Source organism: Microcebus murinus, chromosome 5, assembly GCF_040939455.1.
Source record: "Microcebus murinus isolate Inina chromosome 5, M.murinus_Inina_mat1.0, whole genome shotgun sequence".
In the NCBI taxonomy this organism is placed as follows: Eukaryota; Metazoa; Chordata; class Mammalia; order Primates; family Cheirogaleidae; genus Microcebus; species Microcebus murinus.
The window spans coordinates 112,329,809-112,348,111 of record NC_134108.1 but is presented as its reverse complement, the minus strand read 5'-3'; the positions used below and the strand labels follow the sequence as shown (position 1 = coordinate 112,348,111).

The following is an 18,303-nucleotide window of genomic DNA, read 5'->3' as shown; positions in this document are numbered from 1 at the left end:
CATGTCTGCTTGTGGTCCTTTTATCCCCCTTTCCCCTAGTGGTGACTTTCTGGTATCTCAGGTGTCCCCTGAGAGCTTGATCCGGGGAAAGAGGAGGGCTTCCTCCCTGGAGGAAGAGGAGCTTTCTTTTGAGAAAAGGGTGGGGGAGGGTGCAGTGCCTGGGGGCCACCTGCTTCCTGGCTGAGAGTGGGCCGGGCTCTGCAGGCCCTTCCCCTCCATGTCTCACCAAACGGGAACCTCCCTGCTCCCTGGCCTTGTCCCCAGAGGTGCAAAGCAGTGATTCCCCCAGGCCTGAGGGGCGGTAGGGTGTCCTGGGATGGTGCACACCTGAGACCCCGGTGCCAGAGACGCTGCCCAGCCCTGACTGAGTCGCACACTCACAAAGGTACAGCGCCTGACCCGCCCAGCACCACTCATCTCAGTGGCACTCGGGCCTGGCCTTCCCACGCCCCAAGCGCGTCCTGTGCAGCAGCTCCAGGGGTACACGCGGCAGTCCTGCCCTGGGCTCGCTTTCCATGGCGCTGGATGTGCGGTGCCATTTATCCTACCAGGAACCGCAGGAGGTGGGCATTAGCTCCACTTTGGAGATGAAGACATGCTCAGAGAATGCAAGTGCTTGACCAAGGTCTCCACTGGGTTTTAACCCAATAAATTAGGTGCAGGTTTTTTCTGGCTGCTGTGACCAAACTTCAAATGTAATGGCTTAGATAAGGTGGGTGCTGCTTCTGCTGGGGATAAGCAGTGCCGGGCTCTGCAGTAACAGGCACCCTCTCCTCCTGTGATCTTATTTCCTGCCGTTCTGATAACACTTTCCAACTCTGGGTCCAAGATCTGCTCCAGTTCCCACCACCATGTGGCATTCCTACCTAGAGGAAGGAGGGAAAGAAGGGGGTAGGCAGTTTCCTTTTCTTTCCCCAGTTCAACAAGTATGTCTTGAGCACCTACTATGTGCTGGATCCTATTCTGGACACTTGGATTCATCAGTGAGTAAAACAAAGATCTCTGCCTCTGCCCTCATAGCACTTTCATCCCGGCAGGGATAGTCAGAAATAACAACACAGGGAAATGAGTAAACTCTAGTATGTTTGAAGGCAGTAAATGCAACGGGGGAAGGAGGATAGAAGAGGTGGGGGACACGGGTGTACGTGCGGGGTGGGGCAGGTGGCACTACATAGGTGGGGCTCAGCAGAGGCTGGCAGAAGCCTCTGCCCTGGTGTGGGAAGGGTGTTCCAGACAAAGGGAAGAACCAGAGAAAAACTCAGACGGGAGCACACCTGGAGCACTCAGAGAGTAGCCCAGAGGCCAGTGTGCTGGGGCGGTGTGAGGGCAGGACTGCGGGAGGTGGAGCCGGGGTGGGGGGCACCACAAGGTGGACCCTCTAGGGCTGTGCTGTGCAAATGGTAGCCAGTTGCCTAAAATAATTAAATTAAGCCTTCAGTTCTTCAGTCACACTAGCCACATTTCAAGTGTTCGATGGTCACAGGTGACTAGTGGCTACCACATTGGTCAGCACAGGTATAAAACATTTCCATCACCACAGAAAATTCTGTTGGAGAGCACTGGTCTAGGACCTTACAGGCTGTTTTGAGTACTTCGTTTTTTTTCCTTTGAAATGGAAGCTCCTTTCCTTTCAAGGATATTAGCAGGGAGTTACACACTTCCTTTCTACGTGCTTCCTGTTGGACAGGATCACATGGCCACACCTAGCTGCAAGAGAGGCTGGGAGTCATGTGCTCAGCTAAAATTTATATGATTATCCAACTATCCAAAAGGAGGATGCCTAGCAGGGGACCAGTTAACAGTCTCTGCCACCCCCAGTCTGGTGAACCCCAAAGCATTCTCCTCTCTGCACTGCTCTGTCTTTAGTCTTGGGAGGCACTTCTCTGAGAAAAGAACCTGGAAATCACACCCTAGTGATCCCAGGGTCTAGGTGATCCCTGAGGTCTAGGAACCAAGTTGAGCAGTCAGCTGCCTACTCCTCCTTAGGGATTCATAAATCCAGTACCCCCCCCAGCCTGTTTAGGGGTTCTCACAGCTGACCCACAGGCGTCACCTGACTCCTGATGCCAGCTAGGGGCAAGTCATGAATTACTGCCTCCTTTGGAGCCCGTCTACCTCTCCTCAGGGCTAATTGTCCCAGGACGGTTGTAAAGGAAGGTAGAGAAATTTTGTTTTGTAAGTTTAGTTTTCACTCTCCCCACTTTCTTTCTTTTTTCTTTTTTAGAGACAAGGTCCTGCTCTGTCACCGAGGCTAGAGTGCAGTGGCATCATCATAGCTCCCTGCAATCTCAAACTCCTGGGCCAGGTGATTCTTCTGTCTCAGCCTCCCAATCAGCTGGGACTATAGGCGTGCGCCACCACGCCTGGCTAATTTAAAAAATTTTGGTAGAGAGAGGGTCTTGCTGTGTTGCTCAGGCTGGTCTTGAACTTCAGGTCTCAAGCAGTGCCCCCACCTGGGCCTCTCAGAGTGTTGGGATTATAGGCGTGAGCCCCAGTGCCTAGCCTCTGCTCTCCCACTTTCTATGTACCCCTCGTCTGCAGGGACACTCCACACTGGACTCTTGCGGCTCCTGCTTCCTCCAAGGGAGTCAGTCTCCAGTCTCAGGGTGAGGACGGAGGGTGGTGCGCTGGGCAGAGAGCAATCGTGCCAGTTCCCCAGTGGTCAGACCTGGGCTGCAAGTTTGTTCTGAGAGCTCTCCAGAAGCCAAGATAACTTTGAGGCGGGATCACAAGTGCCTGCCTCGGAAACATCAGGGTAAGGAGGACCCTGGGCCCCCGGGGGACCAGCAATTCTGCATTGGGACCCAGTTTCCACCTCAACAGCAATCCCTACCATCCTGCCCACCCACTGTGTGACAGGCTGTGGTGTGTCCCTAGGTGTCTTATCCATGCGACCCTCCCAACAATCCAATGGTGCAGGTACCGTTACTGTCATCATTTTGCAGGTGAAGAAACTGAGGCTCTGAGAGGATAAGAAATGTGCCCAGAACTCAGCTGTCGGCCTGTGTGACCTCATGCTCACATGGTCAGCCAGCATGAGCTCAGCTAGCTCCCAGCCAGCCACCCTCTCGCCGGCTGAGCCCCTCACCTCTCACCTGAGCTCCCTCCCTGCCTCCCACCCTACTTGGCCCATGTGGATCCCAGGCGAGGGGGACCACGTCCTCCAGATGTTCTGTACACATCCCTGTCTCATGTCCCCAGCCTATGCGTAAGCACAGGGACATGCAATTGAAATCTTGTTTAAACCAAGTCATCTTCTAGGGCCTGGCCTCTCCACTGCTACTGGACCCCAGGCGAGCGCCCTGCCCTCCCTGAGCTTCAGTTTCCTGACCTGTCAAATCGGACAATGACACTGTGATGCTGCATCAAGGCCGCGGCAAGCGCCGCAGCGGGGAGCTGGGAGCAGGACAACGCAGCAGCTCAGGAACGCCGCCTCCCCTACTCCCAGGTGTTCACAGGCATGTGTGTGAGTGTGAGGTTGGCCCCGACAGTTCCCCAGATTCTCTCTCGGCCTCTGACGCTGTGTCAAGGGTGTCGAGGGGCAGGGTGTCCGTCCTGGAAGCCCTGTGCTCAGCAGGGGAGAGTTAGAGACATGGGCGTCCCACTCCATTTCCCCGCTGGCCCTGTGCTCTTGGACCCAGAGTCAAGACGCTGAATTCAGGACACGGTATTTATTGCCGCTCGACATGGTGAGGCCACCCTGGAAGATGGGTCAGGGCATGCCCCCTGCACCCCAGGGGCCAAAGGCCCTGGCCACCAGGGGCACAGTCTTCAACGGCTCTCAGGTGCTGCAGATGACATGGTGTGGGGGTCCCACGTGGTGGAGGGTGACGTTGGTGCCCGATGGCAGATGGAGGAGGAGGCAGAACTGGGGACGAAGCGTTGGAGCGTGGGTGTAAAAGAGCTCCTTACCCCCACCCTGAGACAGCCAGACCCCAGCAGAGAGCCCAAAACTGACTCAAACACACAGCCCCATCCTCTCCCCTCCCAAAGAACTACCTTTTTCAGCAATTCTAGGAAGCCGGACTCATAGGAAAAATTTGCCACAAAAGACTCCTTCAGCTTCAGTTGCAAAGTCATGCCTGGCCCTGGGGATCCGAAAACACCGCCTAGGACCTCAACACGGCCAAGTCCCTGGGGCGCAGGCACCCTGTGCCCGCCCGCCTGCAGTCGCTCTTCCCCACAACGCCCCTCAGAGCCCCCCAGAAGCTCAGGACTGGGGTGCCTCCGTCTCCCCTGCTCCCCACCCCGTCCTCCAGCCCCCACCTGCTCCACACGAGCCGCCGAGGAGGGTCAGGAGGAGGACGAGAGGCAGCCTGGACCCCATCGTGGCCACCTGGCTTCCGGGATGGGAGACGCCTTGAAGCGCCGTGGCTCCTCCACCCCACCCTGGGCACGGCTTCCGGGAGCGGGAGGCCATCTGGCGGCTGGATTTTCCAGTTCTCCCAGTGGGGCCCTTGGGACCCCGGCAGTCCCAGCCATGGCTCTGGGGAGAACAGAGGGTGGTCCCCTGTCCTGGACCTGTGCCGCGCCCTCCCCAAGTCTCCAGGCCTAAGGAGGTGGTGCTGGCCCCACAGAGAGACAGGGAGAGGGAAGTGGGGACCAGGGCGGTGTCCCTGCTGCGGGCTGCGCCCACACCTGGGCCTCTCAGGGCTCTTAGGGATTAATTATTAACTGCACTTAAATTTCTTCATTCTTGCCACCGAAGGGCTCAGGAATGTGGGCCCAAAAGGGAGGGGTGGATTAAGCCAATTTTCTTCCCAAACCCAGGCGTCCTGCTTTCCCAGCCTCAGTGGCCTCCTAGGCGAGGAATCTGGGTGACAGGGAACTTCCACCTGTGAACGCTTTGTTTCAGTCACTCTAGCACGTTCTAGATACTCAGGCGGAGACACGCGTCCCAGCGAGTGCCTCCCGGCCCCACCCTGTGCGCGGGGACGCCCACCTGCTCCCACCCGAGACCCTGGCGCTCGGGCGCTCAGAAACGCAAGCGCCAGGCGGACGCGTGGAGGGAATAAAGTGAGGCCAGAGACGGTAAATGGCTTGCTAAGGTCACTCAGCAGGTCAGTGGCAGAGAGACCAGAACCCAGCCCTCACCGCGCAGACACATGGGCCACGCTCAGAGGACGGAGGCCCAGCGCGTAAATCTGCGGGAACAGGAGCACACAGGGGCAGGCCTGCGGCTTCCCTCTGCGCCCGCTCCCTTCCCCAGGGCCGCCGGACCGAGCGCAGAGGGGCGGAGCCGCGGCGCGGGGCGGAGCGCAGAGGGGCGGAGCCGCGGCGCGGGGCGGAGCGCAGAGGGGCGGAGCCGCGGGGCGGAGCGGAGCGCAGAGGGGCGGAGCCGCGGCGCGGGGCGGAGCGCAGAGGGGCGGAGCCGCGGGGCGGAGCGCAGAGGGGCGGAGCCGCGGCGCGGGGCGGAGCGCAGAGGGGCGGAGCCGCGGCGCGGGACCGAGCGCAGAGGGGCGGAGCCGCGGCGCGGGGCGGAGCGCAGAGGGGCGGAGCCGCGGCGCGGGGCGGAGCGCAGAGGGGCGGAGCCGCGGCGCAGGGCGGAGCGCAGAGGGGCGGAGCCGCGGCGCGGGGCGGAGCGCAGAGGGGCGGAGCCGCGGCGCGGGGCGGAGCGCAGAGGGGCGGAGCCGCGGCGCGGGGCGGAGCGCAGAGGGAGAAGCCGCAGCAAGACCAGGGGATGGAGAGGCAGAGACACGTTGCACCATGAACCTCACGCGAGGCGTCCAGGGACTCCCAGGCCTGCGCTGGAGAGCAGGGGCCACGGGGAAGGACGGGGGGACTAGAAGAGCAGCAGAGACAAGGGAGCCAGCGGCTCAGAGGAGGGTGGAGCACCCGCTTTCCTAGCCAGGGTGCCCTCCTTTCTATGGGCTCATCACAAACACTGTTTCCTTGAATGCTCACACGGCCCTTTGAAGCAGGCACCAGGTCACCACCGGTTTACAGGTGAAAAACCAAAACTTAGGAGACTTTCCGGAGGACGCGCAGCCGGGCGCGGGTGAGCCGCGCAGTAGACTCCGGCCGCGCCGAGCTTGCGGGATCAGGGTGGCCTGGCTCCAGAGCGGGGCTGACTTCCCCTGCACTGTCCCTGAGCATGACATGACACGTGTCTTCCCTGGCGCCCCCTTCTCCCTTCCCCTGAGCTGCCAAGGCAGTGACAAGCTTTGTGGCGGCCAGGCTGCTGCTTGCCTCCCACCCCGCCCTAGGGCTCCTGAGGGTCACAGCGTCCCCACAGCCCCAGCTCCCGAGCTTCCCCAAGGGACCCCTGAGCCCGGTGGTTGTACTTGTAGGAGCAACAGTAGGACCTTGGGATGGGACGCTCGGGTCTCCCCATGTCGAGGAGGGTCTGGGGCGGGCTGTGGGCCACCTCAGGCCTAGGGGACAGGTCCCTAGTCTGGGGAGAGCCCAAGGCCCAGGTGGGGAAGCCTCAGGCTCTTACTCACTCTCCCCTCACCATGCGCTTCCTGGGATCAGCTGGGACAGGTTAATCCCCTGGGGCAGCTTGGTGGCCTCTCCCGGGGTACAGAGATTCTGGTGTTGATGGAGGCCCCGGCACACCTGGCCCTCGTAATGGGCCCAGAGCCTTTAAAGAGCAGGGAGATGGGCCTGGCAGGGCGACCGGCGCCATGGACACGGCGCTGCAGCCGCTGCTGCTGGGCCTGCAGGCGGGGCTGGGCCCGGAGGGGTCGCGGCTTGGGACGCGGGCAGGGTCGCCTCTTACCCCACCCTATTTTTCTTCTTTTTCCAACAGCTCAGCTGACCCCCCCAGGGACTCCTGACAGTGTCTGCGGGTCTCCCCACCGTCTCTGGAGATCTCCCCACCGTCTCTGCGGGTCTCCCCACCATCTCTGGAGATCTCCCCACTGTCTCTGCAGGTCTCCCCACCATCTCTGGAGATCTCCCCACCGTCTCTGGAGATCTCCCCACCGTCTCTGCAAGTCTCCCCACCATCTCTGGAGATCTCCCCACCGTCTCTGCAAGTCTCCCCACCGTCTCTGCGGATCTCCCCACCGTCTCTGCGGGTCTCCCCACCATCTCTGGAGATCTCCCCACCGTCTCTGCAAGTCTCCCCACCATCTCTGCGGATCTCCCCACTGTCTCTGCGGGTCACCCCACCATCTCTGGAGATCTCCCCACCGTCTCTGAGAGTTTCCCAACAGCTTCTTCAGCCTCCGGGCGTTTGCCCAGCTGTCCGCAGACTTCAGCTCCGCCGTGTCTGGCGGCATTTCAGGAACAGTGTCCACTGCATCAGGTGACATCTCTGTTGCTAGCCGGTTTTCAGGGCACACTCAGCTCAGCCTGTGGGCGGGCGTGGGCTCCTGCGCTCAGCGTGCTCTGGGGGCCCTACAGCCTCGCTGGAAGCAGCTCTGCTCTCCTGCCTTGTGGCTACACAGGCCTGTCTTCCTGTTTTTCAGTTTGTCAGCGTTTTCTCTTGTGCCTAGTGCCTATCCTCCCTAAGACATTTGTTTGCCTACTTCAAGGTCATGAAAATATTCCGTGCATTTCCCCAGAAGCTTTATTATTATAGCTTTCAAATTTAAGACCACGGTCTACCTCAGATTAATTTCTGTGCATGGGCCGGGCGCGGTGGCTCACACCTGTAATCCTAGCTCTCTGAGAGGCCAAGGCGGGCGGATCATTTGAGTTCAGGAGAAACCAACCTGAGCAAGAGCGAGACCCCATCTCTACTATAAATAGAAAGAAATTAATTGGCAACTAATATATATAGAAAAAAAAAATTAGCCAGGTATGGTGGCGCATCCCTGTAGTCCCAGCTACTCGGGAGGCTGAGGCAGGAGGATCGCTTGAGCCCAGGAGTTTGAGGTTGCTGTGAGCTAGGCTGACATCCCGCAACTCACTCTAGCCTGGGCAACAGAGCCAGACTCTGTCTCAAAAAAAAAAAAAATTTTCTGTGCATGGAGTGAGGTAGAGGTCAAGGCTCATTTTTTCCCCCTTACGAGTATCCAGTTACCCCAGAACCATTTGTTTCAGAGCCTGCCCTGTCCCTACCACTGAGCCGCGAAACACCTTTCCTGACTGTGGTCTGCCTGTCACTTCTTTTTTTTTGAGACAGGGTCTCACTTTGTTGCCCAGGCTAGAGTGAGTATTGTGGCATCAGCCTAGCTCACAGCAACCTCAAACTCCTGGGCTCAGGCGATCCTCCTGCCTCAGCCTCCAGAGTAGCTGGGACTACAGGCATGCGCCACCATGTCCGGCTAATGTTTTCTATATATATTAGTTGGCCAATTAATTTCTTTCTATTTATAGTAGAGACAGGGTCTCACTCTTGCTCAGGCTGGTTTTGAACTCCTGACCTCGAGCAATCCGCCCGCCTCGGCCTCCCAGAGAGCTAGGATTACAGGCGTGAGCCACCGCACCCGGCCTGCCTGTCACTTCTTACTCCCGACACAGTGCTCAGGGCTGCGGCGCCGGGCGAGTCTTGAAATCTGGTCGTGTAGGTCCTTCGCGCCGCTTCTCTCTAAGAAACAGTCCTTTGATTTTCACAGAATCAGTTCATCAGTTTCTGCCAAAAACTCGCTAGGGTATTGGCTGTGAGTGCGTTGGATGTGGCTTCTGCTCTGCTCTGGCTTGGGTCTCTTCTAGCAGTTTTTTCCCTCTGCCCCCCTAGGACCTGTCTCCTCCACGGCTCCTGGAACTGCTCCAACTGTGCCTGGGACTTCTGTATCAAGCGTGGCTATCTCAGGAGGTCCCACTGCCACCATAGCTGGAGAGGCCACCACGTCCCCTGGGCTCTGCGTCCTGACCAGTAAGGCGCCCTCGTTGGCATTGGCATCTCACTCACAGTGAGAGGCTGCTGGGGCCTATTCTCTCTTGCTTCCCAGCAGCCACCCCTGGCCCTGCAGCGGCAGTTCAGGGACAGTCGCTAGTGCCTGCTTTCAGCTGCATTTTGAGCCTATCTGAGGATGTCCCTTAAACACCTCTGTCTTAAAGGGGTTTCATTGTCCCCTTGAGCCTCTGGTCAGCCCAGTGGCCAGATGTCAGTTACCTGACTGCTGCCTTGCAAGCCTTTCCTCTTTCTTCCCCGCGGCTGCTCTGTCGCCCAGGAGGCGTCCCCTCCAGAGGGCCTGCCCTTCTCCCTCCCTGTCTTCCTGCTCTCCTCCTCTTCATTGCTGGCAGAGGGATCTTGGGGAGCCCTGAGGAAGACTGGGAGCAGGAAAGGAGTGGAGGGTAGACAGGCAGCAGGCTCCGGTCCTCCAGAGGCCCGAATCAGGGGAGGGGAGGGGAGCACTGGGGCTCCGAGCAAGCAGAGGCCCACGAGGGACCCTGGCAGTCAGGGGCCTCACGGATCCAGGGCTGTGGACACCAGAGCCTGAGACCTGCAGGGGTCAGCAAAGAGAGGTGTGTGTGTCCGTGAGCAGGCAGGGACCCACAGACACGTGCACAGGTGTTGGGGAAGCGGGCACTGGGGCTTGGGCTGAAGCCCTTTAGGAGCTCCATTGAGACCCTGCTTCCAAGGGACAGGAGCGAGCACCACAGAGAGATGTGGTCTCAGAGCCACACAGATGCCAGAGTCACAGAGAGAAAGACAGAAAGTCACAGACAGCAGCGGGGTGTGGGGCGCTGGAGGTCCACCTGCCTCAGTCACTGTCCCTCTCTTTGCACCCCAGGTCCAGAGCCTCAGAAGAAGGACTCTGTCCCAGACTGTGCCATCGTGCTCCTCACTCTTGCTGGTGGCAGCGCTTGCCAGCCTAGTGTGTGGTGTCAAGGTGAGCGGAGCTGTGGGCCAAGAGTGCGGGTCCCCAAGGCCAGTGGGGCTGGGACCTGGCGCCCCAGGACTCCGAGGACAGGCTTCAGGGAGGAGGATGACGAAGGAGCCCTGGTCCTGGTGGCTGAGAAGAGATGTTGACCTGGCAGGGAGGAGGAGCTGCGGGCCCTGAGAGAGAGGCTGGGCGGGGAGTGCCGGGGCTGAGCGGCCATGGAGGCACTGCCCAGAGCCGTGAAGACCAGCTCTGCAGAGCCACATTAACCTGAGTTTTGGGTTCTGTCTCTGCCATTATAGCTGTGTGACCTTGCGGAAGTGGAAGTCCCTTAACCTCTCTGTGCTCCAGATCCTCCCATACTAAGTAATACTTAAACAGCACTTAGGACGTGCTGGTGCTGTAAATAGTAGCCCACAGCAACCCAGCGGCACAGTGATGGCATCAGCCTTGGTTTCACGGCATGATAGCAGAGTCCTGGCTGAAACGAGAACAGCTCCCACCTCACAGGGCGGAGGGGAGGACCCCATGAATTTGGCATGTGAAGCACCTGGTGGTGCTGAGCACATGGTAGTGCATGGTGCCTAGTCGTACTCGCTATTCTGTTTTGCTCAAAGAGAAACACTGAGCGCCTGGGTGGTTGAGGGGCGCAGGCCCGGGAAGGGCTGAGGGCTGGCCGGCAGGGTGGGTCCCCAGGTAACAGACCCCAACATCCCTCATCTCACAGGCCTGCCAGTTCCAACAGGAGATGAGTCTAGGGTGTGGCTGTGGCTCTGTGACCCCTTACAGCTGCCACCACGAGGCCACCAGCCTCGCTACTCCGTCAAATGAAATTTGGGGCCAGGGTAGCTGAAGGCTCCTGCCCTTTGGCCTTCTTCCTCCTCCCCCAAGTGCACTCATTCCTGGCACCTGTCCCTCCCCTGGCCGGGAGCATGTCCTGCAGCACATTCCTGGCCTCACCAGTCCTGCACCAACGGCGCAAGGGGGAGTCCGCAGTCAGTCACGAGACTCCTGTTCCGGACCTGGGAAGGGGCTCCCCTCGCACCTCCCTCTGCAGGGAGCCCCTCAGGACAGGCGAGGGACACTCCCCTGTGGCGGCCCTTTAGACCACTTGGGAAGGGTGTTGGGCACAGTTCTTGCTAAATAAAACAGCACTTCTGCCACTGTCTCCCGGCGCCGTCTTGGCCCGAGCGCACAGGCTTTGTCACGCAGGTACCGCTGGGCCAAGTCTGGTCCACTTACCAGGTGTGAGACCTTGGGCAGGTTGCTTCCCCGACCCGAGGCTTGTCCATCCTCGTCTCTAAAACGAGGGTGACACTGCCAACTTCATGAACTGTGACCCATGGGCGAGGAGCTGGGCACGTTCTTCCGTGCCCAGAAATGCCCCGACACCCGGCCCCTCGGCCTCCAGCTCAAACAGCAACTTCCTGTAAGAGGCCTCCTGGGGCCTCGACCTGCCTCCGGAGGCCTGTGTCCTTGGGCTGGAGCAGGGGATGAACGAGAAGGGAAGGGGACGTTTATTCATAAAGATGGTTAACGTTCACTCCACAGCAGAGACTCAACTTCAGCACTGCGACATGCTGGTCTGGATGGCTCTTTGTTGTGGAGACAGTTGCGTGCGTTATAGCATCTCTGGCCTCTGCTCCTGGATGCAGTGGAAGCCCCTCCAAGTCATGGCAGGAATGTCTCCAGAAACTGCCAAATGTCCTGTGTGGGCGGCAAACTTGCTCCTCCCTCTAGAGAACCACTGTCCTAGAGCCTGGGTCCCTGAGGAAAGGGTGGGGTAGGGGAATAGTGGAAAGGGAATTGTCAGTCGCTCCTGAGTCCAGATGTAGTTGCAGGGGAAGGCCTGACTCTGCCTCGGTTTCCCCATCCTGCAGGCTGCATTCCCTGGGAGGTAGCTGCCCAGGTCTGAGAAGTCAGTCTTTGGCCTGACTCCACAGAGCCGCATTAATCTCCCATTAGTCACATTAATGAGCAGTTGACCTCCTGTCCTCTTCCCACCTATCCCCGCCTTGCCTAGGGCTTGGAGATGAGTCACTGTAGGCAAAGGAGGAACCATGTGCCCAGGCCCCTCATCCTCTCCCGAGCCCCTCTGCCCCGGGGCCCAGCCAGTCCACCCCCTCTGCTGCCCACTTCCCTCAGAAAGGCATCAGCCAGCTCTGGCTTCCACTCTGTCCAGGCGAGTAAACATTTATTTTTAAATGTTTATTTTAAACGGTGCTGTGTGCCAGGCACCGTCCCGGGGCTGACGACACAGCCATGATTGAGAAAGACTCTGCCCATGGGTGCTTACTTTCCGGCGGCCCACAGCGAGCAACTGGCGGACACTAGAGAAGGGTGGGGACTGCTCTCCTAGAGACCCAGGCGGCTTGTCCTCCCCTTCTGCAGCCCCAGGCACTGCCACTGGGGAGACAAGTGACAGTCTCTGAGCTAATGCTTGCTCTAGCAGGGCATGAGGAGGAAGAGGCGGGAGCTCCCAGAAACGAGGTGCCTGCATTTCTGTATAGGGTGCTCGGGGCTTGGAGGCAGAGACAGCTGCTGGGTGGAGGTGGGAGGGACATGGGCAGAGTGAGGCAGGAGCCCCGTACCCCAGCATCTGCCAATGGTCTCGGCCCCAGTCTCTGGGGCCGAGACCATTGGACCACCCCTGTCCTTGGGGTCTTGTCTCTGTCACTGTGCTGTCTCCCCATCTTGCTGTGTCACCTCTGGCCTTGGTGGAGCACCTGTCCCGAAGCAGCATGAGTGGCTTTCCCTGCTTTGCTCTTTGACCTGCTCCTCACGGACAGCTCCACCCAGGGTGGACAGAGTGGCCATGTGTGAGCAAGGGGTGTGGGAGCTGGGCTGACAGGCAGGAGGGCGTGCAGGACGCTGGAGATGGATCAGGATGAGAACCTGCTCCCCAAACCCCACACTGCCTGCCTCCAGCCAGAGCTCAGCCCTTCTAAAACCTGGCCATCCATTCCTCACCTCCCCAGAGCCCTGAAGGCCACCCCCGCCCCAGCCTCTTCTCTCCACTGGGGCTGGGTCAGGAGTCTGCCCCCTCCCGGTCCTTTTCCCTGCCACAGATCCCACCCCTCCAGCAGGCTTCCAGGTACCCAGCCCCATGACGCAGAGGTAGCTGCGGTCTCCCGTTATCAGGGTACCCCTGCGGGGTGTGGCGGATCCATTTGTTTAAGGTTTAGTCCTGAGGGGCCCCAGCCTCCGTGACGTCAAGCCTGGCTCCATATAAGGTAGAGGGTCCCCAGCCCACAGTCCCCAGGCAGCTGCTCAGCTCTGCAACATGAAGCCAGCCCACAGCCTTGGCTACACATTTGGCCTCCAGTGCTGCCTCCTCTGCCTTCTAGCTTCTTGGGAGGCAGGTAAGATGCCCCCAGGGGTGAACGGGTCACCATTGCACAGGGGATAGAAGACCCAGAGGGCTTATTTCTTAGTATTCACCGGATTTGACAGCCAATCATAGAAATGAATGAAGGCAGGTGGGCATGGGGCTGCTGCCTACAGTTGTCTAGAATGTTCACTGCTCAAGTTTCCAGGCTAAGGGGCATGTAGTAGATGAAATCCAGCCTGTGATCTGCTCCTTAAGACATGGCTTTCAGGGCTGCATGCACCTAGGGAGATTCTTTAATTTTGCATAAAGGCGGTGCATGGGTGGGCAGGTGGGGCCTGACTCTCACTGAGCACCTGCCCTAAGCAAGGAACTCACATATGCTCATGGCAGTGTGCCTCCGTCCATCTCTTCAGCGTTGCAGAGAGGGTTAATAGCATCCTGTTTTATGGTCGCAGAGTGAGGCTCAGAGAGGTTAGGGGCCGAGCAGGGCTTCCACCCACACTGCTGGCAGCCCTGGTGCCGGGGTGGGGGTTGGGCCGCTCTCCTGAGATGGCTGTTCTGTGCAGACCTAGGCTGCAGTTCCGACTCACGGTTTCACTCGTGGGCCCCACACCATCTGTAGAATGGGAAGGAGGCTGCCCCTGCCCACAGCTGTGGGGCCCTTCACCCCCATTCGCTCCTTAACCCACGGCAACTCAAGGGGGGTGCCAAAGGTTCTGGTCCTGTCAACTTTCTGAGTTAGGAAGATCCAGGCTCAGATGAGAAAGTAAATATGGAAAAGTGTGATGAACAAAACGGACCCTAAAGATAAGAGGCAATTGCTAAATTCGTTCACTTAGCTGAGGCACAGTTGTGCGACTGAACCCAGGGAGCAGAGATGCCAAACATGGGCGGTTTGGAGGGCCTGAGCCATCCCGAGGAGGGTCCCCACGAGGTGGACGCCGGGTGGCAGGGTCACCGTGGCCGCACTGGCCGCCACACCAGGGCTGGGAAGGCCGGGTGGCTGGCATGCTCCGGGCAGGACTCGGCGGCCAGGCAGGGCCTTCTCCTTCCAGTAGTGCCTGACTGAGGGTGGTACTAGGGCAGTGCCCCTGCCCTGAGCTCGGCCCACTGGGGACAGGTGGATGGTGGCAGGGGCAGGGCGGAGCCCCGTCCGTGCCCTGCCTTGATGCCCGTCCCCCTCCCCGAGGGTCGGGGACAGAGGCCGCCGAGCTGCCCCCGCCCCTGCCCGACCTCGCCCGCCTCCGCTTCCCCTTCCCGCCAGGCAGGGGCCGGGCGCTGCGCTCTGCCGCTGCCGCCGGGAAGAGGAGGCGCAGGGGGGGAAGGGAGCGAGGCACGAGCGGGCGCCGCAGCCCCTCGCTCCGCGGGAGGGTCGCTCCAGGGCCGCGTGGCGTGGCGGGCCGCCTGGAGGGAGCGGCGACGGCGAGAGGAGCGGGTCGCCTCGGTTCGACAGGGTGACGGGTGGGGCTGACGGAGGGGCCAGGGCGGGAGGGGGGACGGGTGAATGAAGCCCGCCGTTCTGGGGCGCAGCCTGCCACTGGCCCAGAGCCACACTCAGACGACTAGGCCTGGAACCCGCAGGGCCCGCGCGCCGTCCCAAGGAAGCACCGGTGGCGCCGGCGAGGGGAATTGCAGCTGCGGTCCAGGGAACTATCCGACAAGGACGTTTTCCTTCCGCAATGTTATTTGATTTAACTTCCATGACAAAAATAATGTATGCTCATTATAGAAACTGGAAAACAGAAAACATTAGAAAGAAAACAAAATCTCTCCAAATACTCTCTAGTCCCCGGGCAATCATTGGCGTTCGTTTCCGGTTAGCCTTTCTTTCTCTACGTTCGGTTTCAGGTCACCTGTTGAGCTCATACTGCATAGACGTTTTCATAGGCGTTTCCCACACTACTGCACGCAGAGTATGCCGCGTTGGGGGACTGGGCGGCAGGACACCGAGACCCGGGGAAACTGGGAACTTTCCTTTGGGTGAGGCTGCTCCGCAGAGACTTCGAGGTGTGTGTCTAAGCAGGCTGTTTTCTTTTTCAAACAAGTGAATAAAGCCGATGGAAGAGACCTTTGGAATTGGACATAATTTTTTTTTTTTTTTTTTTTGAGACAGAGTCTAACTCTGTCATCTGGGCTAGAGTGCTGTGGCATCAGCCTCGCTCACAGCAACCTCAAACTCCTGGGCTCAAGCAATCCTCCTGCCTCAGCCTCCCGAGTAGCTGGGACTACAGGCATATGCCACCATGCCCGGCTAATTTTTTCTGTATATTTTTGGTAGTCCAGCTAATTTCTTTCTATTTTTTTTTAGTAGAAACGGGTTCTCGAATTTGCTCAGGCTGGTCTTGAACTCCTGAGCTCAAATGATCTGCCCTCCTCGGCCTCCCAGAGTGCTAGGATTACAGGCGTGAGCCACCGCACCTGGGCTTTTTTTTTTTTTAACTGGAAATCCCCTTATCTTCCTTTTTTTTTTTTTTTTTCTTGTAGAGACAGAGTCTCGCTATGTTGCCAGGCTGTTCTTGATCTCCTGGTCTCAAGCAGTCCTCCTGCCTGGGCCTCCCAAAGTGCTGGGATTACAGGCCTGAGCCACTACGCCCATCCAAGAGGTCTTCTTTTATTAATAACATCTTTTCATTTCAGGGGCTCAATTATTAATACTTAACATAGCAGAAATTACCTATTGGTCTTCCTGTGGAGGTCACAACTTTTTTTAATGTCCATAATAAAAGGTCATTGGCTTCTAAACAGTTTTCATGAGTCTTAAAGTATTTTTTCATTAATCTGTTCAATAAATTTTTATGAAGTGCCTCTTACAGGCCAGACACTCTTCTAGGCGAGAGACATAGCAATGAACAAAACCAATAAAAATCCCTGCCATCATGGGAATTCAACTGCATTTACTGTATATTAGAAAGCTGGGGCTGCCGTTTTGAAGAGGGTGGCCTCAAGGTAGGCCTCAGAGGCAGTGAGCAGGCCGGAGGGCCTCGGCTCAAGTCCCTTCCCTGCCAGGAGAAGGACAAATAAGAGGTGGTTCAAAGACTACACTTCAGATTTACCAAAACTTTAAAAGTCTCCTATGTCCAGAGCCTTCCATGCTCCATGCTTCCTTTAGTTCTTCTGTTGAGCTGGTGCAGTTGGCACCACTGTTCCGTGCAGCTGAGGACACAGGGCTTCCGAGCCCCTGAGTGCCCCAAGCAAGGGTGCAAAACCCTCCACTCTGATCCCTTAAAGCCAGTGGAGTTTGCTACTCTGACTGCTGCCTTGTCATTCATTCACTCGGCGGGTACCTATTTGTTCCTTATGTTTACCAGCATCTGGGGGTGCTGTAAAAAGACTTGACTTTGCCCATTAACTTCTTTGAATCTCTTTTCCCTACCTGTAAAACAATAGGATCAGAGCTCTCGTGTGACAGGTTCGTGGCAAAGATTAAACAAACAAATATATGAATAGCGTCCTTCATGGGGGCCCACAAATGCCAAGGCCTGGCTGCGTGCTGTGGCCTTAACCGTTTGGAGTCTGGGCTGGGAGCCCACACTGTGTGTTCAAACTTGTCTCCACCTTGGCCGTGCTAAGTGTCCTTGAGAAGAGTACTTAACCACCCTGAGCCTTCTGTCCTCATCTATACAGTTGGGAAGATAGTCTAGCTCTCAACCTCACAGGGTTCTTGTGAAAAGTAAACGAATCAACGTAAGACCCCACTTGTGGGACCTGCCTGCCTCGTAGCGAGTGCTGGAGAAAGCCTGGCTGTTGCTATGGCTGTGGGGCTGCGTACAAGTCACTTTTCCTCCATGACATTGAAGGTTCTCAGATGTGAGACAGAGTGGCCGACAGCTTCTAGGGAGCCCCGAGGGGAGTTGGGAGAGCAATCACCACAGAGGAGAGCCCAGAAAGAGAGTGTCTGGGAGGCAAGCAGCCAGGCCCGAAGTGTCCCGGTCAATGGCTGTCGCCGGCCCTGCTGCCTGGGCACAGGCCGTGGAATGGGCGCAGCGGAGCGAGGGCCAGGCAGTTCAGCTCTCCTCTCCGCCAGCCTCCGTTCTCTCAGGGACCAGGCTTCTCTGTTGCCCTCAGCCACTTCTTGTCACCCTACATTTCTTTCAACGACTGAGCTCCCCAGCCCCGACTGTCCTCGTCAGGAGGGTGGATTGTGGTTTCCCGGGATTTGGAGCAGGCCCAGGTTCTGGTCGCCGCCCTGGGCTAACACAGGCTGGAAACCTCAGTCATGTGGCAACACTATCTCTCTCGCTCTTTGGCGATCTCTGGGCTTTCACTCTCCTGGCCAGATATCAGAGACATCTCCTCTGTCCCCACCAGGGTGTTTTGCCACGGAATTAAGGCCCATATCTGTCCACTGACAGGGTGTTTTCTGTCACTCCCTGTCCTTAAACACAGCCAGTCCCTCCCAGGACCCAGCTGCCTCATTCGCTGCGTCACGACCCCCGAGCAGAGACCTTTTCCTTTCAGGAAGTCCCCTTCATCCATCCCCAGATGGCTTGAAGTGTGTGAAGCGGGCGCCTCGTGGGGTGATCATTCCCCTCAGCCAGACTGAGCTTCACGGCCAAAGTGAAAGCTTCCCCTCCCCTCTTCCTCCCATCCTCCATTCCCCTCACAGTCTCGCTGTAACCTGGGCCACTGCGCGTCCCTGTGAGGGGTCCGCAAGGGCTCTCACCTTGGTCTCTCGTGTGGTTATATCTGGGATGGAGCTAGAGAGCTGTGGAAAGATAGAGATTCTAAAGTTTATTCCCTTTCCTCTCAGTTCTGCCACAGAAAGGGGATTCCATCCCATAAGTCTGTAATCCTGAAGGAGCACTGGCAGAGCAAAATGCTAGTTGATGCCGCTCTCAAACCCTACCATTCAACAAGCATCACGGGGAATGGAGGTTGACAGGCACGTAACTGTGATGTCGACAGGAAAAAGTCATTCATAAAGACTTTTTTGAGCGCTGAGATGTAGCTAGATCTTATCTGCTTGGAGGGATCAGGAAATGCCCTGAAGCCACAGGCCCTAAGGTGGAGGGCTGAGGGCAGGTGTGCGGAAGGGAGCTGTGTGCTCGCTGAAGGCACCCAACAATGCAGGGGAGCTGCCGGGGAGAATGGGGACCGACCGGATGTCACAGTATTCGGAGGAGACTGGCTGGGGAAACATATCTGGGGGCAAAAGGGGCTCCTGGAGAGCGAGGCAGGCAGGGAGTCAGGGAAGAACACTCGGAAAACTTCTTGTTTGCTGCTTCCCTCCACAGGCGCTGCTCCATTTCAAGA

At 58.1% G+C, this 18,303-nt stretch overlaps 1 protein-coding gene and 1 long non-coding RNA gene across 2 annotated transcripts; one reads left to right on the top strand and one right to left on the bottom strand.

Annotated features, from left to right (window-relative positions):
- Window positions 1–3,656: 3,656 nt before the first annotated feature.
- SFTA2 (surfactant associated 2) lies at window positions 3,657–4,635 on the bottom strand. The gene is made up of 3 exons (XM_012736383.3): window positions 4,267–4,635; window positions 4,000–4,088; window positions 3,657–3,868 (listed from the first exon to the last, which is right to left on the bottom strand). The coding sequence occupies exons 1-3, from the start codon at window positions 4,418–4,420 to the stop codon at window positions 3,782–3,784; spliced, it is 330 nt and encodes a 109-aa protein (XP_012591837.1). The 5' UTR covers window positions 4,421–4,635; the 3' UTR covers window positions 3,657–3,781.
- Window positions 4,636–7,113: 2,478 nt separating this feature from the next.
- Window positions 7,114–9,765, top strand: LOC142871005 (uncharacterized). The gene is made up of 3 exons (XR_012919354.1): window positions 7,114–7,252; window positions 8,630–8,767; window positions 9,630–9,765. It is a non-coding gene; the product is annotated as an uncharacterized LOC142871005 (long non-coding RNA).
- Window positions 9,766–18,303: the final 8,538 nt, after the last annotated feature.